The sequence below is a fragment of the Schistocerca cancellata genome, chromosome 3 (genome assembly GCF_023864275.1).
Source record: "Schistocerca cancellata isolate TAMUIC-IGC-003103 chromosome 3, iqSchCanc2.1, whole genome shotgun sequence".
NCBI lineage: Eukaryota > Metazoa > Arthropoda > Insecta > Orthoptera > Acrididae > Schistocerca > Schistocerca cancellata.
Genome location: NC_064628.1, coordinates 787,516,434 through 787,542,848, shown reverse-complemented (window position 1 = coordinate 787,542,848; position 26,415 = coordinate 787,516,434). Strand labels below are relative to the sequence as shown.

At 40.2% G+C, this 26,415-nt stretch overlaps 2 protein-coding genes across 2 annotated transcripts in view; one reads left to right on the top strand and one right to left on the bottom strand.

Annotated features, from left to right (window-relative positions):
• Window positions 1-11,230, bottom strand: part of LOC126176567 (uncharacterized) — a 139,471-nt gene extending 128,241 nt beyond the window's left edge. The window contains exons 1-3 of the mRNA XM_049923727.1: window positions 10,882-11,230; window positions 10,507-10,602; window positions 503-1,207 (exon numbers count right to left, since the gene is read on the bottom strand). Coding sequence (XP_049779684.1) covers window positions 503-1,207; window positions 10,507-10,602; window positions 10,882-11,099 — 1,019 coding nt within the window. The 5' untranslated portion in view covers window positions 11,100-11,230. The remainder of the gene's footprint in view (window positions 1-502; window positions 1,208-10,506; window positions 10,603-10,881) is intronic.
• A 122-nt stretch (window positions 11,231-11,352) lies between these two features.
• LOC126175838 (ATP synthase subunit d, mitochondrial-like) lies at window positions 11,353-25,853 on the top strand. Its single transcript, XM_049922840.1, has 4 exons — window positions 11,353-11,586; window positions 11,667-11,835; window positions 20,368-20,505; window positions 25,614-25,853. The coding sequence occupies exons 1-4, from the start codon at window positions 11,459-11,461 to the stop codon at window positions 25,716-25,718; spliced, it is 540 nt and encodes a 179-aa protein (XP_049778797.1). The 5' UTR covers window positions 11,353-11,458; the 3' UTR covers window positions 25,719-25,853.
• Window positions 25,854-26,415: the final 562 nt, after the last annotated feature.

The following is a 26,415-nucleotide window of genomic DNA, read 5'->3' as shown; positions in this document are numbered from 1 at the left end:
TGTGTGTTGGTTTTATATGTGTTTTTGTGTGTGTTGTCGCTTATGTAATGACTTCATAGGTGCCATATTGGAAATGTTAAAAATGGTCATTTCCGCCATATTGGTGACGTCTCGGGTCAAAGCAGAGAAGTGGAATCGGACGCTTCTGTAGACTAAGTTATTAAACAAAGCTTAGTCTACTTTTAAATATGCCTGTCTGCTGAACAGTGCCTTCTCTATGTGCTGAGTAGCAATCTATCCTATTCCATTTTTGTTATTCACCCTGGATTTTCCACTGATTAGGCCACACCATTGGTTGCTTCACAAAATAGAACCAGCAATGCAGTGCAGTTACACATTTCAGACCCTATGGCAAATTAATCCTAGCAACAAAATGAATTTTACTTCCTCTATTCCTAGTATAAACTGCTCCTATCATGTATTTTGCCAACAATCTAAAGAAGGTCAAATCTGTATGCTGTAGTTGTATACTATATCATAACTTTGAAAACATGATACATACTTTTTTGTACTGTGCTCTCCATGTTTGTGTTTCCTCTTCCTGTGCTTGCTGGTATGTATATGCTCATTTTTCCCATTCTGCAGTTCATCTGTTTCTCCTGCTTCCTCTATAATGTGATTGCGTCTCTTCTTCCTCCTTTTCAGTTTAACGCGTTCTCCAACTTCAATCAAAACACTGTTAGTTTCACTATCACCGGCATCCAGAGGCTGCATTACATTTTCCAAAACGACTAATGGCGAAAGTGTTACGGTGGAAGACTTATTTTTTTCAATTCCTAATTGAACATCACAAAAACTTTCATTAAACCACACTTTAGAATTATTTCTACTTGATTCCACAGGTAGATCTTCAGCAGAAGTTCCTGAACTGTGAACACTTTTTCCTTCTGGCTCTACATTTTCTGTGACCACATGAATATTGTCTGAAGTACTTGCTTTAACTTCATCACTTACTGAAACACTTGAACCTTCAAAGTCTGAGGCAGATTTATCAAAACTTTCATCTACGCTATCACTTTTGTCTTTCTTATATTTTCTATCTGAAGGAACCTTTTGTCCACTATCAACATTTTCAAGGTTATTCCTTGCACTTCTGCGTACATGCAATTTGATTGGAGCATTCTGGGTTCGAGGGCTTCTGCGTAGTGCTCCTGAGCTAGTAGGTTGCCATTCTCCATCACTGATGTCTTGTGTAACAGAGCTGGTGCTGAAATATAAAAAGAAACCACATGTGTGTAACATATTTCACATGCAAGGATTCATAAGAAAATTAATTTCAATAAGAACTAATGAATGTGAATAGTCACAAAACGTACAACACAGATAAAAAAAAAACTGCATCCCATAAAACGGTCCCCCCCCCCCCCCCCACACACACACACACACACTCAGCAGTATTTGAAGTTTTTATTTTCAGTCACATTTTGTCTCTTCTGATGTAATCTCTCAAGTTAGTAACACTTAACACTGCACAAAAAAAAAAAGTTCAAATGGCTCTGAGCACTATGGGACTTAACATCTGAGGTCATCAGTCCCCTAGAACTTAGAAATACTTAAACCTAACTAACCTAAGGATATCACACACATCCATGCCCGAGGCAGGATTCGAACCTGCGGCCGTAGCAGTCGCGCGGTTCCAGACTGTAGTGCCTAGAACCACTCGTCCACCCTGGCCGGCATCATCTCCACTTCATTTTTTTTCTTTGCTTGGGCTGAATCTCACATTATAAGCATGCTCTGACATTTACTTATCTGTGTCTCAAACCACATTGCAAACTATAAAGCAAACACCATTTCCAGTATTAACAGCTATTATACAAAGAGCAATATTCTTAGCAATGTCCAGGATGTGACTAAATGTGACCAGTTGCTAGTCAAATTCTCAGACAACACTGACAAAGTATTCTACAAATTACCATCAAACTTATATTAAAATAAAGAAAAAAAAATCCTTAACTGCAAAATCTATTTCCACAGATCACTAAAATCAGTTCTTGTAAAGGCATTTGTATTGAGATTTGTTAATCATTATTAAATTACTTCAGCAATTAGAGAAAGTTTTCTTACTAGTGAATTAATGTCTGCAACTAGTGGTCTATTAGTTAGCTTCACTGCCTCTAGGTCACTGTGTCCTGGGTTCAATTCCTGGCCAAATCAGAAATTTTCTTCATTCAGGGACTGGATGTCTGTGTTGTCCTAAACATTTCATACCACCACCACCACCACCACCAAACATGCAAGTCACCGAATTGGGATGAAATAGAAAGACTTGAACCAGGCAGCCAAACAACTCCAGATGGTGTCTCCCATTTAATAATGCCATATGATCATGTCAATGTTCAAGGGTATTCTATATATAGGTGACCAGCACATACACTATACAGTGTGCTATGTTACTAAAGTAGCTGCAATGAATTTTTGAAATTATTCATTATTACTGTTTTACCCCAACTTGTTTAGTCAAGCAAGGGCACTGACAATGATGCAAAGCAAAATTCCAACTGTTCACTTCTTTTCCACCATAAGCTACTCAAATATGTTTTACTCCATGTAATAGTATGTGCCTACAAACCAGTGTATTTCACAGAGCTGTTCATAAATCTCGAAACCTTTCTTAAACAACAGAACTTGCAACCAGATGTGATGACATACTGCTCAAGTAGCCTATGATAAATAGCTGTTTGGTGGTGGTGGTGGTGGTGGTGGTGGTGGCGACGAAGTTTGCTTCATGGTACCCAACAACATAGTTATCAGGACCCTTGCAGAATGTAAAGTAAATGCTTAGTGACACAGTATTTCCTCATAAACAATCTTCTAGGAACAATAGCCCATGGGCACATGTTGTTGTTCTCTTCAGTCCGAAGACTGACTTGCTGCAGCTTTCCGCACTGATTTATCCTGAGCAAGTCTTTTCAACACCTAATAACTACTGCACTTACAACCATTTGACCTTCAGGTGTATCTATCAATCAACTACTTCTTTTAACCAAGTTTTGCCATGCATCTCACTTTTCCTCAATTTGATTCAGTATCACCTCATAAGTTCCTCAATCTACCCATCTAATCTTGAGCATTCTTCTATGGCACCTAATTTCAAATGTTTCTACCCTCTTCTGGTCTGAACCGTTTATTGTCTATGTCTCACTTCTGTAAAAGACTGTGCTCCAAACAAATACCTTTACAAATGACTCACTAACACTTAAATTTATATTAGATGTTAACAAATTCCTCTTTTTTCTGAAACGGTTTTCTTGCTATAGCTCCACTGCAGTTTACATCCTCTGTACTTCAGCCACTATCAGTTATTTTGCTGCCCAAACAGCACAACTCAGCTACTTATATAGTGGTTACATATTAGGAACTTTAAAGACTCTCTGACAATAAAACACAAACAGTGGTTAGTTATGAATATATTAAAATGGATAGTAGAAATCATATGTGGGAGTGTGCATGTCTCCGTACATGTCCATGCCTTTTCCTCACAGTTGAAACTATAAGGAGCAAATGAAAATGAGACAGTTGGAAAAATGAACTAAACTTAAATTACTTCAAAAGTAATCACCCTAACTGTAAATACATTTATCTCATTGTGTAACAAGACAGTCAGTGCCTTCATGGAAAAATGTTAGTGGCTGTCTATGGAACCATGACTGTATACAGGTGTGCACCTCTTCATGCAAAGCAAACTGATAACCAATAATATCTGTTTTCAAGGCTCTAAAAGTATGGAAATCACACAAATACAGGTCAGGACCGTATGGAGGATGTGTAAGAGCTTCCCAGTGAAACTTCTGCAGCATACAAAGTCTCTTAGAAATGTATCTTACCTTTGGCCACAAAAAAAAAAAAAAAAAAAAAAAAAAAAAACCTGGCTTACCTGGAATGTCTGAAGCCTAATCAACCTCAAAGCAGTTGTTCCCTTGGGATTCCACTGACTCCACACACTTCTCTCAGTGGCGTAACATTGTTGGAAGCATGCCAAAAAAGCCTCTTTCAGAATGGAGTTTAGATCGGCTGTCATTGCTGCCATAATGCCCTCCCTTGTCTGAAATTGCATTCCTTTCAATGGCCTCCTGAGTTTGAGGAACAGGCAGATGTTGCTGGGGGCCATATCGCAAGAGTCAGGAGCCTGCTGAAGCACAGGACTCTAGTTTTCTTTTGCCAAAAAAGTCTTAATCATGTGTAAGGAATATGCTGGAGCATTATTGTGATGGAGGCACCAATTTCCTGTTGACCGAAAGTCCAGTCTCTTGCAGCCCACAGCATCACATAGGCGACGGAGGACATCCGTACAGCACTCTCTGGTGAATGACACTGTGGTGCAAACTCATGCTGTACCATACCATGGGAGTCAAAGAAAGAAGTCATAATCACTTTGACGTTGCTGCGCACTTGGCGGGCCTTCTTTGGTCTTGGTGACGAGTAAGGTTTCCACTGTGTCAACTGGCATTTGGTTTTGAGGTTGTACCTATACACCCACGACTCATCACAGGGTGTTCATGAAGTCGGGGTTACTGTTTGTTGAGTCCAGCATGTCCTGTGAGACTTCATCACGAAGTAATTTTTACTCTGTCGTTGGCAGCTTAGGCACGAGTTCACCAACACTGACACTCTCTAGATGGCCAAATCTCCAGTCACAATGGAAGTGCATGAAAGTTCAAGGACAGCTCAAACAAGCACGCTAGATTCAAATCGATCAGGTGTTTAAAAAAAAAAAAGGGCAGGAGGGGGGGGGGGTACTTTCCTAACAGACCTCTTAGTCTAAACATGTGGACCTGCCAACATGTTGTCACGGCCGTTTCAAGTATGCTGCATAGACATTTAACTGACAGCGTCTAGCTTCAGTTGCCAGAGACTGGGGTTGGCCGAAAGCCCACTTTCTGACAGTCTTTTTGTGGTGCCACCTGCGACTCGGCACCTCCGCTATATGGTGAGTAGCAACTATCCTTTTAATAATATTGAAACATGACACTGCACTATACACGCATCCATTAGAATCACCTACACTCTACAAATACACATATAACATTACACATATCAGCAAGGAAAGGGGACAATGTGGACAGAGCGAGGACACCCTTCCTGACAGGTGGCTGAACCCTCCCTGTAGGATATCAAAGTCAACAATGCCACAGGACATATACACTTTTTAACCATGATGATCATTTTTAATGAGATTAAAGACTATTAGAAAATTGTGGTTGCAATTGTCCAGGTTGCATGCCTTCATTAGTAAGGAGATTTTAGCTATGCTTATCTGTGAGGACAATTTTGGGAAATACGGAAGCGTCCAATCCCGCCCGTCTGCTTTGACCCATGACGCCACAAATATGGCGGAAACGACCATAAACCACGATTCCAATATGACGCAGATAAAGTCGGTACATACACATTATGACGACGAAAATACATCGGAAAACAAACACACACAATTTCCACAAAAAGCCTAATGACACTAACAGGACAAGCGTGGGAAACGGGGTGTTTTTGGGTGGGGGCAAACTAAATATAAACAAATTTAGACACCCACCCCCATACAAAACCACACAAAACGACGAAAAAGCCGACATCACAAAACTCTCCAAATACCACTAGCCACAATATCGTCTGGAATTGGACACTTCCCTTGACCAATGTAGCTCAGCAGCAGCTCTCGATCCCATAAATTAGGATCAAACACTTCCCTTGGCCTATATAGCACAAAAACTTCTCCCGGTACCAATATCAACATACACAGCCACACAATGGGATCGAACACTTCCCTTGACCTGCTCACTGTTAATTTTATCCATCATATCCATTCCTGAACAGAAACAACAACTGATTAATTTTACTAAAATTACCACACAATCTACAGTGAACAACACTAAATTAACCTTCACACAAAATCGTTAACGCACTGAAACTAATTCAACTACAAACACAGCCGACACTAACAATTCTGGATAATGAGCAAAAGCAAACTGAGCCCATTACACCACACAAATGAAAACCCTGAACGTACCACCAGAGAGCACAACAAATCACAACACAATGACATCTACAAACACGCCACACTCACAAGCCAAACTCTGCGCCGTCATGACGTCACACACGACAACACCCGTATGTCACGGGTCAAAGCCGACACATAGGATCGGACGCTTCTGTCGACCCCAATTTTCATAAAGACACTACGCTAAGCTGATCCTGATTCAAGTGGGTCTGCACAAGGTAGTTGTAATTAAACTGATAATGTTCCAAGTGCTGCAATGCAGGCTCTATACATCATAAAGATGTTGAAAAACTCTAAGTACAATTGCCGCATTCATGGACTGTGATGGAAAAAAAAGTAAAATAAATCAGTGTCATGTGTTGTACACTATCCTTCAGATCAGGAAGTGTCCAGATACACCCATGATAGACAGTCTTTCAGTCATTCTCACAACCAAAAGTCACGTGAATTCAAGTCGAGGGATCTGGGGGGACCGCACAATCCTGATGCAGACATTACCGACAATTCCTCAAAGCACATTTTTCATCTGGCAAGTAACAGATGGCGTCACACCATTTTGCATGAAAATAGTGGTGTGGATACATTGTGTTCTTGAAAAGCTGTAATCACATGTTGCACAAGGAGGTGCTTCTAACATGCAGATGTCACTGTACATCTGAAACTGCACCACAGTCACCTAAGCTGAAAACAGTGGATGTTCCTGCACAACATGTGGCAGAGTAGAACCCTATATGTGGCAGGTTTGTGCATTATGTCAAAACAGAAAACATTTCACATTCTGATTTTCACTTCATAGCAGAAAGTGAAAATGCTCCACTTGCACATCAATTAATAAACAAACATACCTATAATGTTTCAGTGTACTGCAATGTATACAGCCTGCACTGCAGCACTCTGAACACTGTTAGTTTAATTATAAACATTTGCTGTAAGACATATGAATCACATAGGGGGGTTGGTTGGCTGAGGATTGAGGACCAAACAGTGAGGTCATCAGTCACGAGAGTGTTCATCTGGAGTTACTGGCATCCATGAGAAATTTGAACCTATGAGAGTAAATAGGACTTGTAAAAACTGAAACACTGAAGACAAGATCCATGCCACAACTGAGAAATAATCCACAGAAGTAAAAATTTGTGGGTCAGGCCAGTATGTAGGACAGAGCAGATGAGAGACTGAATTTATCCCTCGTCAACTGTGTCAAAGGTGAAGACAGATGCAGAGTCAAAACTGTCTTCTAGCCAACAATAAAAGCAAGAAGGCTAAAAATGTAATGGGCATCAGTTACTCCAACAATAATAAAAATAACGTAACAGAAATCAGATCAGTAGGTGGTGGGACCAGGCAAGTGTCCTACAGCTTTCTGCATTCAACAGGATAAGTTCCACTGCTGATGAGTTGTAGACAAAGCTTTGAAGACTGGAAATGCACCCACTAATCATCAGAGTCATATCTTTAAAATGGAAAATTGGGTGCAACATAAAAAGGGCTAACCTCAACTAAAAGGAATTAAAACAGAGTAAAAGAGGGATGACTGAGGCAGCTGGCAAAGTGGTAGAGTTGACAGTCTCCTATGCACAGCATGCAGTGGGAGTTGCCCTAACCAATCTGCTCCCACAACAAAAGTAGTTTAAAACATTGTACCTGAGAACAAAAACACTTTGATGGGAATATGAAGAACAAGTTAAATTGTCCACGAGTTGCTTGCCATTACTACACAGTGTGCCATACTCGTGATGCACAGAGAAACCACATTAGCAGAGATAGTTTCAGATCCACTATACAACTGGAGAATTTACCTGACACTGAACAACAAGACACTTGACCACAATCAACTACTATTTAGAGTGCAGTTACCACCCATGGATCTAACTCGTGTTTAAGAAGGGAATGGTAGGCTCCAGCCAACTATTAGAGCAGGTAGGGGAGCTTCTTGTCAACAAACCTGCCATGCATTTTTTAGGGTAAGAAAAGAAACAAAAATATGAATAGTATCACAGAGCAGTGCAGTAAGTGTTACTGAGTGGGTATATTAGAAGAAGAAACATTAAACAATGGAAAATCTAGGATGGGATAATAAGACTTAGGACTTGCACAGAGATGAATGAAGTTTTTCCATCTTTTGTTTAATGCCTCCTCTATGTGGTGAGTAGCATTTTGTCCTAATTCATGATGGAACAGGAAATATGAAGTATTCTTGGCTTTGTTAAGGTGGTACCATGGGTTCCCATACAAGGAAAGAGTGACTTAACATAAGAGGAACACTGATAGGACAAAATAATTTTTCTTCAATCACAAGAACAGAAAGAGTTATCAGTTCAGATGGAACTTTTATGACAAGGAATTGCAAAGCCAACAGAGATCCACGAGCCCAATAACAAGTCAATTAGCCAATTATATCAGGATGGTCATGACAGATTAGTTGAATTCTACAAATTATCACTTTACCATAATTAAAAAGAGAATTAGTGCCTGAAACAAAATATTTGGTTGGAGCTAAGTGCCTTCTTGAAATGCAACAGGTGTGAGTCGGTTATAAGGCAAATCTTCAAAAGGAATACATCTGGAAGTTAAGGATTCTAAAGACAGACAAAGTCAAAGTTGTGTGGTATTGCAAATGAACTTGGAATTGGCGTGAGGGCATTTTGAACAAATATGGGAAATAATGAAAGTACCAGAAAAAGAAATCTGGAGACTTGCAACTGACTGTGTCATGCTAAGGACAAAGAAGTCTGACAGACTGAGCAGACTGAAAATGTCAATACTGTAGAACTTCCTCAACACAGGAAGATGTATATTTTTTTAAATACTACTATATAACAAGTGGATAATCAAGTGCAATACGAATAAATTTGAAGGATATTATTTGACAAGGGCTATGAGAGCTGGTGTCACACTTGCATGCTAAATTTATGAAAAGTTTGTCAGAATGTTCCCAAATAAGTAACTGTTGAACAATGCACATAATAAAGTGCATAGGGAGAGCAAATTTAGGAAAAGTAATTTTCTGCAAAAAATAGTCATCTATTAAGGTGTTTTTTTCAGTATTAATGTTAAATTTATTTCTGGACAAAACACTTGTGAAGAAGGGTTTGGTCCTTATTATTCTATCATAGCTCCTAGTGAGAGAATAGAAAAACAACTTGTTAGTGAACCATGGACCTTGCCGAGGTGGGGTGACTTGTGCTCCTTGTCAACACAGATAGTGAGACCATAGGTGCAACCACAACTGAGGAGTATATGTGGAGAGGCCAGACTAACCCATGGTTCCCAAAGAGGGGCAGTAACCTTTTCAGTAGTTGCAGAGGCAACAACAGTCTGGTTGATTAACTGGTCTGGCCTTGTGACATTAATCAACATGTAATGCAGATGCATGAGGGTAAGGGGAAATTACAGCCTTCTTTCAATGAGAGCATGCAGTTATACTGCAAGGCTTAACAATGATAGCATCCCCTTGGGTAAAATATTCCAGAAGTATAATAATCCCCCATTTGGGTCTCCAGGCAGAGACCACTCACAAGGATGTGCATTCTGGCATTCTGTGGGTCACAATGTAGAATGTTAGATCCATTAACCAGGTAGGTAGATTACATAATTTGAGAAGGGAAATGGATAAGGTGAAATTATTAGATATAGTGGGAGTAAATGAAGTGTATTGGCTGGAAGAACAGTCCTTCTGGCCAGATCAGTAACAGGTTATCAATACAAAAATCAGGTAGGGGTAAGAAAACAGGCCTAATAATGAATGAGAAAACAGAACTGTGGTAGGCCTAAGATACTATGAAACAAAGCTACTATGAAAAACAATGAACGCACTATCACAGCCAAGCTAGACATGAAGGCAATCCAACCATAGTTATCTAAGTTTACATGCCAAGTAATTCTGTAGAGGATGAAGAGACTGAAAAAAATCTATTATCAGATAAAAGACATTATTAAGATAGTTATGGGAGATAGATATGATCGTAGCTGCAAAAAAAAAAAAAAAAAAAAAAAAAAAAAAAATCAATGATCAAAATGGGACCCATTACATAGATCATAATTACATGAGTTCTTGATCTTTCTCTTCCTACAGTTATTTTTTCTTTTTTTTTTGTGCATCTGAAGATGAAATGCGACTGACTACTCAAATTAAACACAGACCTTACAAATAAGAGCTCATAAGCGGTTTTATTCTGTTCCCCCTCTTCATTGTCAAATCGTTGCATGTGATTTTATTTTTGTTCGTCAAGCTGCGAAAAGTGCATTTACGGGAGTGCGGTACAGGACAAAAGAAGAAGAGGATTTTTATTATCAAGACGCGTTTTTCTCGTTAGTTCGGACGGAAGATACTCGCCGGTGACTAAACAGACGTCAACTCTAAACTGTGGACATAAAGCGCAAGCGCATTGGTTTCTCTGCGCATATATAATGTTAAAATACGACTGAGTAAGCATGAGTAATCTTACAATATGTAAACATGCTCTTAATACATCGCTGAAACGTTATCGTATATCTGTTCCTCAATTTACCTGTCATCCGTATCTTCTTGTACATCACAGGCTGCCAACGAATCGCTGTCCTCTTTTTTATCTTGATCGTTCTCTGTGGGGTGCGTATTTTCTCCCCTGCAAGTAATCAGCAATTACGATGTCATGTAATTTCTTTGCAGTACGAGGATCAAACTGAGTATTCACTGACTCATGTCATCATCGAACAAAACTATAAATCGGTCATTTGTAACATGGCGGGAAAGCGATTGATGAAAAGTTTTATGCAGTATCCAGCCTCTAGCTCGTAACCACACCCCCAAATCATCATTACTATGACAGGAGATACGTCGCTACAGCAATTTATCCGAGATGCATGCAGAAGATTCGCGCTGCAGGATACTGAATATACCTTACCCAGAAAGAGGTTCGGCGAGATCTAGTAAATAGGCGACAAAGTCAACATCACTCTGGTAGTCTAATTTCTTCTTCAAAATAATCCATCTCCGAGCATTACCCGCACCAATGTATATGTTACTCACAATTTTCTTTTCATCCGAGGTAGGTTGGAGTAATTTCGACCTCCAAGAGCTTTTACGTATAATTTTACTGTTTCTAGAACTTTTTTTGGGCATCACAACATCCTAATGCCTCCAAATTATCACAAAAACTTTTGATTCTCTTGGTCGTAATATACTATCCTCTTTATGCCCAGCCCTCTGCCCATATCGACCCCCAACATGGCGAATGAACGACAAGTAGCAGACGATTCTATTAACATGGGAAAGTGCGGGAAATACGAACTCCGTGGAGTTCCGGAGCAGCTCGGCATCTGTTTGAACGCCCGCCTCTGTAGTCGTGAGAAACCGGGAGTGCTCGTAAAGGTTCGGCAAGCAAGGACGATCGTGGTACTCGGCAAGGCAGAAGGCAAGATCTGCGTGAAAGAGCTCGTAAGATAAGCGTTAAAGGGAAGTGTAGTTTACAGTTTAGAGAAATGGCTTCAGCTGCAAGAAGAATTAGACAAGTGTCCATAGACTGGGCAAAAATGGCCGAAAGAGTACCGGAAGATCAGAAGTCATTTTTCGTCGCATTTAAAGCAAAATCTGATTCATACGTTAGAAGGTATTTTGCTCTTAAGATTCTGTTAATTTGGTTAGTCGTTTAAATGGGGAAAGGGTTTCACATTATTTCACTCTGCACAGAATGCTGGCAAATCCAGAAAACCCGCCGAAGATTGACTGGACGTATTACAAAACACGCGTACCATTGAAAACTATGGTTGACGATTTCCAGAAACAGTATGAAGCATTGAAAGTTCCATATCCGGCCGACAACGTCACACCACAGATTGAAGCACAGGAAAAAGAAATAGTAAGTGTCTTATATGAATTACATCACTTATTTACAGTGGACTGGATCCAGTAGCCCTTCGTTGATATACTCGTACATCGGATTAAGGCTGGCGTGAAATTTTTGCCAATGTTTCAGCTGGATGAAATTAAAATTAAGCACTCGTTGGCGTTTCAAGAACAACACAAATATTCTAGTTGTATTTCTGTAAAGTGAGAAGTAAATGAATGTCCCGACTCTACCGCTTTTTGCATTTGAGTTCATCATATCAAACAGGGAGAACTGTACGCAAAACATTGGGTAAATAAACTATAGTAGTTAAGAGTTGTCTGAAATGTGTGTGGATGTAATGGATAATGTCTTACAACCAGAGCTTTGTATTTTTATAGTACTGTACTTGGTCTGCTGGACTGGGACATATTGACTTATCAGTTTATGATCCTAGTGTTAATTATAGATAGTATGTCATTTCTTCCGGCAAATATTAGTGTCATGTACATATACAGTTTCCACAGATCTGTAGCCTGCTGTATTTTTACTAAGAGGTGTAGGCCTCCAAAGCAGCAAACTTTGGTTGGTAGATGTTACTACATTTGTCAGGGTAGTTGTCATGAAATGAAAGATAATGCTTGCAATGCAATGTGGTACAACTGTGAGGCATTGGATTTCGCAAAGGTCACAGGTAATTTCATTCCAAATCTTAGTTATGTTTGTCTTAGGATTCCCTACATCATATCACTGAATTCATTAGCAAACAAAATGTCCAAAAGGGTTCTGTGAATATTGACTAGAGATGCCCATGAATTTTTGTCACATGTGCTGTTTGTAACCTATTCAATATCAATTTTACCATTCTTGTAAACAATTCATATCTCATGAAGATGTACACATGTAAAATGCTGGATTCATATTCAGGGCATATGGGTGTAGAATATACCCGTCCAGCTTTCTTGACTTACATTATCTTTAAATCCTTTAAAATGCAAATGATGATGTGAACAGGCTCCTACTTTTAATGCCTTCTCCCTCCTGCTCCAACTTGATACTGTCGTGACCCAATAATACTCGAAGTAGAAGTCACAGCTTCATAATTAAACATGAACTGTGCAGATGGCATGTGAATGGAATACTGCCATGTTGCCACATTACAAACATATTAGTGATATGAGTCTGTCTGGTAGTACTACTGTTATGATACTCCTTTGATAATGTCCACTTTGCTGTAAAACTGTGATGAAGTAAATATTTATTCAAGGATCAAGGCAGTGAGTTCGTATTGGCGGCATTAGAAGTGAGAATGAGTGGGTTGGGAGCATTGACATTATCCTCATATGCATCCCTTTGTCTTTGCAGCATAGAAAAAGAAATTTTCTTGAGCAAGTAGTGTGTATACCAGTATTTTTCATCAGTAAATTTTCATGTAAGTAGGCCTTAAACAAATGTAGAGACTATACTTGCAAACAACCTAATCACAACCCATAAAGCATTAACCAGTAAAAATATAATGTCTCACCTGCGAATATTTCAGTGCAGTGAGTAATTGGATTGGTAATTACAGGAAAGCTGTATTTGGAAGGTGTCATTACCTGCATGTGTAGCATCCTTTATCTGTGCTGTTTGGGTTAGTTCTAATGAAAAATTTGCATGATGTGATGTAAAATGGCAGAAAGGCAACCAAACTGCTAGATGTTTTAACTACTGTATATAAGCACCCATGAACTTTACTATGGAAATATGCTGTGTTGAGCTAGTGTGAGATATTGGGTTCCCTTCCCGAAGTCTTGGTTGTGGTGACATATCAGTCTGTGGCGTAAGCCAATGTCCTTGTTAGGTTGGAAGATTGATAATTTGGTTGTGAATTGTCGAAGCCAGTGAATATGAATGTCAAATAGTTGTGGTAATATGCTGACCTGTTGCGTGGCCTATTGACAACTTCTGCACCCTATTTTAACACATATTTCCACATTTAACATACTTTTCATCATACAAACTAAAATTGCAAGGTATGTTCCCACAGTATATAATAGATAAGGGACAAGCCTTCAGCATGTATTCTGATGTATATTATGTACCTACATATATTATACATAAACTCTGAAAATTGTATCAAAGGGTATGTCATTGATCAGAAACATGCACAAGACTGTTGTTAAATGTTTTGCAAACTTTAAAGAGAACTTGGTGTAGGCCTACTATGTAAAAACTGCCCATTGGATCCTCCCTTCGGTTTTTCAATATGGTGCGGATGTACTTCTGCTTTCACATTTGTTGGCTTTGCCAGCTCTCAACCAAATTGTCACCTTCCACACTAACATAGACCTCAGGCTGTGCTACAGATCAGTCTGTCACCACAACCAATATTCCAGGGAGGATCCAATACTTAACTTTAGCTGGCCTAGTAGTTCTACAGGGGCATAATCCATATCACTTCAGGCAGGGGGGTTACCTTCAGTCTCTGCAAAAAAATTCCTGCCCTGAGATACAGGCCTCCAAATGAAGTGTGCTGACTGTGAACACCATTTTGAAGGTGCGAATATTGGAATTTTTTTTTTTTTAATGATCCAGTTCTAGATATTTTGTTAGAATTTTTTTATTTGAAAGATAATTTCTTTGTGATTACAATGGTATCCTCCATCTGGACATCTCTCCCAAAGTTCTTTTACTGTCGCCTTTTGAATTTTTTTATAATTACAGAATTTATTTTTTTTTCCAAAAATACCAATCCAAAAAAAGTTAGATTTTCTTTCTGTTGACTAGTACCATGTAGTACTATATTATCCTTAAATGAGAGCTTCCACTTTCAAGTTGGACGGGTTTTGTTTTAAAAAATCATTTTTCTTAACTTTCAGGGTGATGTATGTCTTCACCGAAGGTGTTTCTTACTAATTTCTTTATTACAATGTTTATTGCTATTGTCTTTGTTGCAGTTATTTCTTATCACTTTCTTTGTTGCAGTTATTTCTTATCACTTTCTTTGTTGCAGTTATTTCTTATCACTTTCTTTGTTGCAGTTATTTCTTATCACTTTCTTTGTTGCAGTTATTTTTCACTTTCTTTGTTGCAGTTATTTCTTAAACTTCATTGTAGTTTCTTGTCAGTTTCTCTGTTGAGGTTGTTCATTGCAGGTATCTGTATTTTAGTTGTTCAGTGCTAATTTGTTTACTGAAGAGGCTTCTAAGAAATCTGAGACCATCCAATGAGTTCTGTTTTGTTGTGAGTAATCTGCCAGTTAACACAGTTGCAGTGTTTTGTGAAGGACTGTTTGGAATGTCTTCTGACTGGGGCTATAGGAGAATGAAGTGTGCTGACTATTTGCATATCGATAAGAGTGATATATAAGACAAACAAAAAACAGACTTTGTTCATGTTGGGAATAAGTGTTTACATTTGAAGACTGTTTCAAAGTGAAGACGTTTCAAGTGACGACTTTTTGTGTTGTAAATGTTTTGAGAGAATAGCAACAATGATAGTATCTGAATAAGGTGAAGCCTCCCATGGTGCAGATGATGCAGATTTTACATCAATAGAGGAAGAATTAAATACCCTGAATCAGTCAACTACAGAGTTAGGTGTTTGTCCTGGTAAGAAACCATGGTCAGTGAAGTAGTCATATGCTCTGTGCATCAAGAAAGTGGAGAGAAATTATTAAGCCGCAGATGAATACACTACAGCAAAACTGACCACACTTGTCAAAGTAGAAATTCCATCTTCAGAAGAAAATGAATCAAAGCACTCTTGCACTTCTTGCCAGGAATTTTTCACAAATATCAGTTCAGCTGTTGAAAATTGTGCATCCTATAGTGAAATTGTGAAAGTTTTAACTACACACATCAAAAAAAGTTTTGCATCCCCCCAGTTCCCAGAACTCCTGAAGATAGACTTTGACTGTGCATATCGTATCACAGACACAGTCCCTTTGACTGTTCATATATGTCACTAAACCTGCCCAAAGATCTACATTTCCAGTCATTCTACCAGGAAGGAGGTAAACGGCTTGTGTTGTATGTAGTTCAGCCATGTCTAGATGGTAAATACTGCAGTTCGATCACGTCCGCATTGTTACTTTGTGCCAGGAAGGGCTCTCAACAGGGGAAGTGTCCAGACACATTGGAGTGACATGGAGAGATACAGAAAGACAGGAACTGTCAATGATATGCCTCACTCAGGCTGCCCAAGGGCTACTACTGTAGTGGATTAATGCTACCTAAGGATTATGGCTTGGAGGAACCCTGACAGCAACTCCACCATTTGAATAATGCTTTGCGTACAGCCACAGGACATCATGTTTCAGACTCAAACTGTGTGCAATAGGCTGCATGATGCGCAACTTCACTCCCGATGTCTGTGGCAAGGTCCATCTTTGCAACCATGACACCATCCAGCGCGATACAGATGGGCCCAACAACATGCCAAAAGGATCACTCAGGATTGGCATCACGTTTTCTTCACCGATGATTGTCGCATATGCCTTCAACCAGACAATCGTCGGAGACTTGTTTGGAGGCAACCCGGTCATGCTGAATGCCTTAGACATCTTCAAAATGGTATGCACAGTGTCGTCTTCGGAGAGCTGTACCTCATAGCAGATTTTTTTTTTTTCAAAAACAACAAAATACATGTTCCTTACTTAATCCTTCATTTTAACATGTGTTAAATTCAGTAACATCCAAGACTAGGAAGGTAAGATTTTTTCCTAGTCTGACTGAATTGATATGGACTATGCCAGTGGTTGAATTAAGAGTGGAGAATTATATACAGGTGTGAAATTGGCATGTAGTCCTAGGACGTTTTTAGAGGTATAAGCATGTATTAAGTTGTCAACAGGCATTGAAAATGCAATATAAAATAGAATGTAAGGGACTGATGGCTGAATTGGCTCTGTATAAGAAATACCAGTGCATGCCATGCAAACATGGTGGAGTGCTCTGGCTCAGAAATTTTTCTGAACCGTGAATTTACACTTTCAAGTTCTTTTCTTTAAAGTTTTTTTTTTTTACTAGCAAATCACCAGGAACATTAACACATTTAATCACACTAGGTGAGCGTGGAAGTAGTTACCAGGAAGTAACTGATGGAAAATAAAATTACATTTAACAAATGTGAATTTTATTCCTAAAAGCCTTTTCAAAACAGATTTAAAATTAGCCAGAAAGCACCCTCTAAATAACAAGTTACAGTTACTCAGAGGCAGAATAACAATTTTTTTACAGTAGGAGCCTTCGAGCTGAGAAGCTTCCGCTCTCTTTCAACACGGCCATAGTCACCATAGTCACGACCACTCACAACGACCTCTGAAAAATTACACTGGTGCAAACCTGCAACACACCAGATTACTTTAAACTAAACATTTTAACAACTCACACAAACACATTAACTTTGCACCCCATAAGAGGGATGGAAATGGTAGAAACAATCACACTAAGATATTATTTGCTACCAAAAGTGCAATTTGTTTTAAAAGGGCTCTTACGGTGGAAGGGTGGCAACTTCATAAAAATGACTATTTAAATAAAACCCATGAAATTCAGACTTAAATAAAATGTACAACATGCTCTACATTATACATATACCGCCTCGCAAGATGATAGGCAAGTTAAAAACATATTTCAGGAATTCAGCCTTTACCTTAATTCTATAAATTTGTTAACACCGAATCTGACGGACATGGCAGAGGCAGCTATTAACATATGGCAGACTGACAGACAGACACTAACTGCCTAACAAATGTGGATGGGAGACAGATGAGCAAGCTGGGGACGAGAGAGTGACCAAGAAAACAAGTAGAATTTGACAAGTAAATGAAACGACATATCAACAGTCACTTAACTTCTAACAAACGGTGATGTCTGGCGAAGACCTGGTGCAGCACTTCCCGTGGCGGCCTCGTGCACCGACGTTCAAGACGGACAAGGCATCTTGTGTCTCGGTGCATGACCGACCAACCGATCAATCCAACCGGCCTTAAAGGTCGATCCGAACGACAGACATTCTGTCACTCCAGCCGGCAGACCGACATTGACTAAGCGAACACTTGGTCAGACCCACCCCTACAGAAGAAACGTGCCCTAAAGCTACCAGACATCCCTGCCCCGAGAAGAGACCAACCTACTGATCTATCCAACTGCCAATGTCCATTGCCTGCACAAACTCGAGCAGACTGGCGACCTAATGCATCCTAGCACTCCGGATGACAGACACAGACTGCTCCACACTGACCTGGCGGACCAACTGACCTACTCGCCGAGACTGACAGACTGCCCCCAGACTCATTCCGACTGACGCCCTAACCAGACTCGGCAACTCAGATTGACCGACTACCGAGCTCATAGCGCCTCTTAAATGCATGTGAACAGGCAACTTTCCCCTTTCCCACCAGAGGAAGACACGAAAGCTGTGATTGCCACAGCGGCGCCACTGGCAGAAACGGAAGGCGACTGCTTTAAACTATGCACTGCGGTGCGCTCTTCAAATGAGCAAATTTTGCTACGGCTCATTTTTCATGTTTTGAAATGTTTATGCACACTATTAATGGACACACTGGCACAAAGAAAAATATTGACAGTGGTGTGTAGTTTCAACACCCTTTCATGTGTTAGCTGTGTTCATTGTAGTGGAAGGGGAAGTGATGAGGAATTGAGCATTCCACACAAGTAACATCAGCTAGTGCATGACAATGCTGCTGCTGGCCACCAGTTTTAAGCAAAATCACGTAAGTTGTAAATCAGACAAACCATTTCAACTTGACCCTAAATAATGTTTATTATGTAATGCATCACATTTCCAGATATGTTCTTGATTTGCTGTCTCCACCTGCGTGCTGCTCTTCCCCTTGGTCTTGTGCCTGCTCTTCCTCTTGGTCTTGTGGCCCATATCTTTCCATCCATAGTTGTCTCCAACTCTTCTCACAATGTGGCCAAAGAAGTGGAGGATTTTTTGGTTGACACAAAAAGAAACACCCATAAGTGGGTAATAATGTCTCATCTGAAACTGTAATTGACTTTTTACCAACAGGTTGATCTTACTGTTGTTGTTTCACATTTGTGAAAACAAGTGTTTGCTATACAGTGGTATTGTGAGTAACTTCACATGCTCACTCATTCACATTTGTGTTGGAAGTACAAACTCAGAATTATGCTAATATTATATGCTACTATATTTGTATCACATGCACTCATTATGCATACAGAAAATCAATATGTACTACGCTAACAAATATTTCCATAACCACTATCCTATCTAGTAGTAAAACTGTTAAACAAGATGTGCCACAGGGCTCAGTATTAGGACCTCTGCTATTGTTGGATCCCTGAAAAAGTAAAAAGTTCAAATTTTCAGTATCACATCTAGTATAGGGGTGTCCTAGTTTGTTGTTGTTTCCCCATTCATATTTATATCAAGTTTGTTTGAAATTGCTGCCAGCATCCCAGAGTTTTGCTCTGAAGTGCACGCACCCCTTAAAACAATATGTTCACGAGCTGCTCAGTGGGAAAAAGCTAACCTCGCCTGAGCATTCTGTGAACCACATTGCTCATGAGCATGTACACATTTATAAGCACACAACAGTGCCATCCACTCGGAGCCTTCGCACTCATTGGCAGAATCAGCAGCTAGTGGCTCAAGCTGAGTTAACTTCACACAAGCTGTTCACAAGCATTACACACTATCTAGGAACATGCTTGCAAATGGCTCACAAGTTGCTTGGCTTCCAAGTGTTTTTGTCCCATCTTTATATAACACATGTTCTTACTGCCACGCCTATCATTTGGATTGTCAGCGATCAAGAATGCTGAGTTGCATAAGTTTCCAAATTAATTTTTGAACTCTTTTTCTCCATGATTTGTGTAGGCTAGGAGTTCTGTAGTCAACAGGCAAGGGGACACAAGTGTTTCCTTACTGTTGCTGTGGAAGCATTGTGATTTTTACCATAGATAAGTATTGTACTACATCTTTTATTTGTAAGGTTAGAGTGAAAGGAACAATCATTTCTTTCTGGGATGTAATGGCAATACTCTTTTGCCCATTGTTTTGAAGTTCATGAAACGAGGAGCAGCTGTACCATTATGAAGAACCATAGTCAAACTTAGAAGGTTTTCGAATATACCACGGTGGTGGAAAGTATACCACCTCTATACACATGCCTCATGTAATGGCTTTGTGGAACTATTCAGTTTTTAATTTTTTACACACGTCCCGTCTTGATCATCATTCTGTGATTGTTGTTGTTGTTGTTGTTCTTCTTCTTCTTCTTCTTCTTCTTCTTGTGGTGGTGTATATTTTGCATGTAAGCTTTAGCTGAAAGAAACTTCGGGCTTTAAGTTGTAAACGAAAACAGACTAGACATACACTGGAATGTAATTTAAGTTGCCAATTTGTCAAAATTTACAAAAACATTAATATAAAGAAAATTTGGAAATCTGTAAGACATGTATTAGATGTAAAATTTAAACCTGTAGGCAATAAAACGTCATTTGAAGGTGTAAATTTTGTGGCGTGTCTGACAGGGTTTCATATGATATCTTTCTCATATTGTATTAACAAAAATCATTGTTACAGAAAAAAGCCATTGAAGATTACATTAAAGCTTCCAATGAAAGAATAGCCAACTTTGAAGCAGAGGCAAATAAGCTGCGTTCTATCTTACCATTTGAGCAAATGACTATGGAAGATTTCAGAGATGCCTTCCCAGACCAGGTAAGAACCATATCATTATGCTATGTTATGTTTCACTGCCACCTAGTATGTTCTGCAGTGTAAGCCTGACCCTTCCTGCAGGCTCTTCATGTGTTGCATGTAGTTCACTGCTATTGTTACGTAGTAATTGTAAGCCTTCCATATACTGCAAAGATGGCTGGAAATCAATCCTACGATTATACTTAACAAATACCCAGATAGTGCACAATTGTAAACTGGAGACTAAAACAGTCTCTTCGTTTTAAGTTACTGAAATTGTTTGACAGCTTGATTTCATGCTAGTTGTAAATGTGTCCTAGAAGAAAAGTGAGTGAAAAATTAGTTATGAAAGAAAGCATACAGATGAGGTAATCCTCGCTATGCTCAAAGATTGTATCTCCGAAGTCTCTATCAGTTATGAATTTAACAAAGACCTAATACTAGCTGTAACCAAAGCTAGACCTGTTATACATATGAAAGATGGTATTCTGTATTTAGATTATCACTGAACCTTGTTTACTGCATTCGGAGATTTCGTATGAATATGAAGGTTCTTTAACCTAAAAATCTGATTAGATGGGAGGAAATGGTTATTTATGTGATCTAGTCGAAATTTTCAACTATTAGTGTGTGTGTGTATATATATATATATATATAATCACACACACACACACTAATAGTTGAAAATTATTAGTGTGTGTGTGTGATTTTTTTATATATATATATATATATATATATATATATATATATATATATATATATATATATATAATAGAAGGAAACATTCCACGTAGGAAAAATATACCTAAAAACAAAGATGATGAGACTTACCAAACAAAAGCGCTGGCAGGTCGATAGACACACAAAATTCGAGCTTTCGCAACCCCCGGTTGCTTCGTCGGTAAAGAGGGAAGGAGAGGGAAAGATGAAAGGATGTGGGTTTTAAGGGAGAGGGTAAGGAGTCATTCCAATCCCGGGAGTGGAAAGACTTACCTTAGGGGGGAAAAAAGGACAGGTATACTCGCGCGCGCGCACACACATATCCATCCGCACTTAGACACAAGCAGACGTGTCTTTGTGTGTATGTTTGTGTCTATCGACCTGCCAGTGCTTTTGTTTGGTAAGTCTCATCATCATCTTTGTTTTTAGATATATTTTTCCTACGTGGAATGTTTCCCTCTATTTTATATATAATGGTTATTTATATATAATGGTTATTTATGTGATCTAGTCGAAATTTTCAACTATTAGTATATATATATATACTATATATATAGTATGTATATATATGGCAACACAACCACCTAACCTTCATGCACATTGTTGTCTACCTACACAAGTTCACCACAGGATCAACATAGCCCAGCTCTAACCAACACTTTTTCGCCTTTTTTCACACCAGATCTCCATTTGCTTTCTAGTTCACCTTTATCTCTCCCCATATATTTTTATATTTATTTTCATTTTCATTTCAGCCTCATGTTACACTTTCCACCTTCTAATACCATGTCGCCCTCACAACACCTCCACAACGACCCCCATTAAGTTTTATTTACATTCTCTCCGCAAACATGCCTTCGCCCTAGCCAGATTACACTCCCATATTTTATTTTCTCAGGCCTGTCTGACATTTGGCGTCACCCCCAAAGGCCTCACACTTAGTTCCCATCTCTGGCTGCGACCCTTCTTTCCATCAGTCCCTATACCAGTTCCAAACTGAACACTCCATTGCCCTCACCCACCTAATCCTTCACCTACACATCAACTCAGCCAGTCAACACACCCGTCAACTCCTATCCTTAATAAAAGTCCTCAATCTTTCCTCTCCCACATCCACACTGGCTGTTCAGAGCATCCTCCTACAGGCCAACTGCAAATTAGAACAGTATGCTACCCTCCACCTTAAAAATCTATCCAATCTCCTGGTTTCCCACCTCCGGAAAGGCAACTCACTCACCCTTCACAACCTTTCCAGCAAACCTCAACCTCCTCTCATTGCACACAAACCCAGTCTCTCCCATCTACTCAATCTCCCACTTCCAGCTCCACTCCCTCCAAAACCTCAAAATTCCAATCAACACAATCTGGAACCACAACACCCTAATTCAGTAGTTAACCTTTCCTCCAAACCTCTCTCCCAATCCGAAACCTCTGTCCTATCCAAAGGCCTCACCTTCAGCCCCACTCCCAGATTCAACCAAACAGCCCTCGTCAAAGATTTACTGTCCTACACCCGTACTCTCTGCTGGAAATATCACTTTGCCACAAAGAAAAATGATCCTAATTCTACTCCTAATGATCCAACTCCCCAAGACACTATCCAAATTGAACCCTGCCTGGAACAGTTCCGTCCTCCGTCACAGCAGGACCCACCTCCTCTTCCTCAAAATCACCCTCTCCAAACCTTCCAGGAATTTCTGACTTCCAGCCTTGCCTCTCAATCTTTCTTAAAAAACCTAAATCCTACTCCCAACATCACCACTGCTGAAGCCCAGGCTATCTGTGATCTGAAGGCTGACCGATCCATCGTCATTCTTCCGGCGTTCACCTGACTCCATCAACCTCCTGACCCCACCAACACCCTGCACCCCTACCTTCTACCTTCTTCCTAAAATTCACAAACCCAATCATCCCGGCCATCCCATTGTAGCTGGTTACCAAGCCCCACAGAACGCATCTCTGCCTACGTAGATCAACACCTTCAACCCATTACATGCAGTCTCCCATCCTTCATCAAAGACACCAATCACTTTCTCGAACGCCTGGAAGTCCTACCCAGTCTGTTACCCCTGGAAACCATCCTTGTAACCATTGATGCCACTACCTTATACACAAATATTCTGCATGTCCAGAATTTCCTCTCCAACCTCAACTCCTTTGGTTCCATCAGATTCACCTGGTCCTACTCTAAATCCCATGCCACTTTCCTTGACATTGACCTCCACCTGTCCAATGGCCAGCTTCACACGTCCGTCCACATCAAACCCACCAACAAGCAACAGTACCTCCATTATGACAGCTGCCACCCATTCCACATCAAACGGTCCCTTCCCTACAGCCTAGGTCTTCGTGGCAAACGAATCTGCTCCAGTCCGGAATCCTTGAACCATTACACCAACAACCTTAAAACAGCTTTCGCATCCCGTAACTACCCTCCTGACCTGGTACAGAAGCAAATAACCAGAGCCACTTCCTCATCTCCTCAAACCCGGAACCTCCCACAGAAGAACCCCAAAAGTGCCCCACTTGTGACAGGATACTTTCCGGGACTGGATCAGACTCTGAATGTGGCTCTCTAGCAGGGATACAACTTCCTCAAATCCTGCCCTGAAATGAGATCCATCCTTCATGAAATCCTCCCCACTCCACCAAGAGTGTCTTTCCGCCGTCCACCTAACGTTCGTAACCTCTTAGTTCATCCCTATGAAATCCCCAAACCACCTTCCCTACCCTCTGGCTCCTACCCTTGTAACCGCCCCCGGTGTAAAACCTGTCCCATGCACCCTCCCACCACCACCTACTCCAGTCCTGTAACCTGGAAGGCGTACATGATCAAAGGCAGAGCCACGTGTGAAAGCACCCACGTGATTTACCAACTGACCTGCCTACACTGTGAAGCGTTCTATGTGGGAATGACTAGCAACAAACTGTCCATTCGCATGAATGGACACAGGCAGACAGTGTTTGTTGGTAATGAGGATCACCCTGTGGCTAAACATGCCTTGGTGCACGGCCAGCACATCTTGGCACAGTGTTACACCGTCCGGGTTATCTGGTTACTTCCCACTAACACCAACCTGTCAGAACTCCGGAGATGGGAACTTGCCCTTCAGCATATCCTCTCTTCTCGCTATCCGCCAGGCCTCAATCTCCGCTAATTTCAATCTGCCGCCGCTCATACCTCACCTGTCTTTCAACATCATCTTTGCCTCTGTACTTCCGTCCCGACTGACATCTCTGCCCAAACTCTTTGTCTTTACAAATGTCTGCTTGTGTCTGTGTCTGTGTATGTGTACGTGTGGATGGATATGTGTGTGTGTGTGTGTGTGTGTGTGTGTGCAAGTGTGTACCTGTCCTTTTTTCCCCCTAAGGTAAGTCTTTCCGCTCCCGGGATTGGAATGACTCCTTACCCTCTCCCTTAAAACCCATATCCTTTTGTCTTTCCTTCTCCTTCCCTCTTTCCTGACGAGGCAACCGTTGGTTGCGAAAGCTAGAATTTTGTGTGTATGTTTGTGTTTGTTTGTGTGTCTATCGACCTGCCAGCGCTTTTGTTTGGTAAGTCTCATCATCTTTCTTTTTAAATATATATATATATATAAAAAGAAAGATGATGAGACTTACCAAACAAAAGCGCTGGCAGGTCGATAGACACACAAACATACACACAAAATTCTAGCTTTTGCAACCAACGGTTGCCTCGTCAGGAAAGAAGGAAGGAGAGGGAAAGACAAAAGGATTTGGGTTTTAAGGGAGAGGGTAAGGAGTCATTCCTATCCCGGGAGCGGAAAGCATAGGAATGGCTCCTTACCCTCTCCCTTAAAACCCAAATCCTTTTGTCTTTCCTTCTTTCCTGATGAGGCAACCGTTGGGTTGCGAAAGCTAGAATTTTGTGTGTATGTTTGTGTTTGTTTGTGTGTCTATCGACCTGCCAGCGCTTTTGTTTGTTATATATATATATATATATATATATATATATATATATATATATATATATATATATATATATATATAAAAAAAACAAAGATGATGTGACTTACCAAATGAAAGTGCTGGCAGGTCGACAGACACACAAACGAACACAAACATACACACAAAATTCAAGCTTTCGCAACAAACTGTTGCCTCATCAGGAAAGAGGGAAGGAGAGGGAAAGACGAAAGGATGTGGGTTTTAAGGGAGAGGGTAAGGAGTCATTCCAGTCCTGGGAGCGGAAAGACTTACCTTAAAACACTTGAGCTGCAGAGAATGTTTAATTACTGGATATGTGGCAAGCGATATGCTCTGGATGCTTGGGCAGTGAATGGGTTTCTAAGTCATGTCCATTACTTGTATTCATTAAACAGCCTGTTTGTTTTCATATGATCTTGTTCTTGTGTGCGGTGTGTAATCAAGTTATTCTTTTTATTTAGGCACTAGACCCTATCAACAGGCCAACTTTCTGGCCCCACAATCCAGAGGAGCAGCTTGGATACAAAGCACCAGATGCAGTTGCAACTCAGGAATCTGGACATTAATTGTGTGATAGCCTTAGCAGGATTAGACTGATACCAGTTTTTTCCTTCTGTACTTTACACAAATTTCATTAGAATGTATAGTGAATTAATATAACTGTTTACAGAAGTACATAAAATATGCTTGTTTCATTCTTTTGTCAAGTTTAGTGATTTACTCACGTCAACTTATTGCCTCTTGAAACCTACAGGTCCTAAAATGACTGCTGTGCTCTTCAGAAATTTTAATAATTGTCAGAGCTATTAAGTGGTGATGCACAACAAGATATGTAAAATTAATTTTTTAAATGGAGCAAGAGTAGATATTTCATTACTACTACTGCTACTACTACTAGTAGCGCATTCGATATTATAGTGAGAGACTGCATTTGTAATCCATTGACCAAGCAAACAATTAACCATCACATATGAATAACTCTAGGGAATCTGACTGATATCTCAAGAAGTAACAGTTACTGTCATTTTAGGGCCTTATCCAGTTTGTGCCTTGAAAATGAGAGGGTTACAACATGGTGGGAGAAGCTTAAGTTCTGTTTGGGCAGTATGTTGAACGTTATAGTCTGCATGATTAAAAGGATACAGAGTCCTAATCAAAAAGGCTAGGAGGCCGGCCAGTGTGGCCACGTGGTTAGAGGCGCTTCAGTCTGGAACCGCGCGACCGCTACGGTCGCAGGTTCGAATCCTGCCTCGGGCATGGATG

What these genes read in the sequence shown, in the direction of transcription:
- LOC126175838 (XM_049922840.1), top strand. Translation starts at nt 11,459, where the DNA reads ATGGCTTCAGCTGCAAGAAGAATTAGACAAGTGTCCATAGACTGGGCA. An exon ending in TCTGATTCATACGTTAGAAG is followed by an intron (nt 11,587 to 11,666) that starts GTATTTTGCTCT and finishes CACTCTGCACAG; the next exon opens with AATGCTGGCAAATCCAGAAA. An exon ending in GAGATGCCTTCCCAGACCAG is followed by an intron (nt 20,506 to 25,613) that starts GTAAGAACCATA and finishes CTTTTTATTTAG; the next exon opens with GCACTAGACCCTATCAACAG.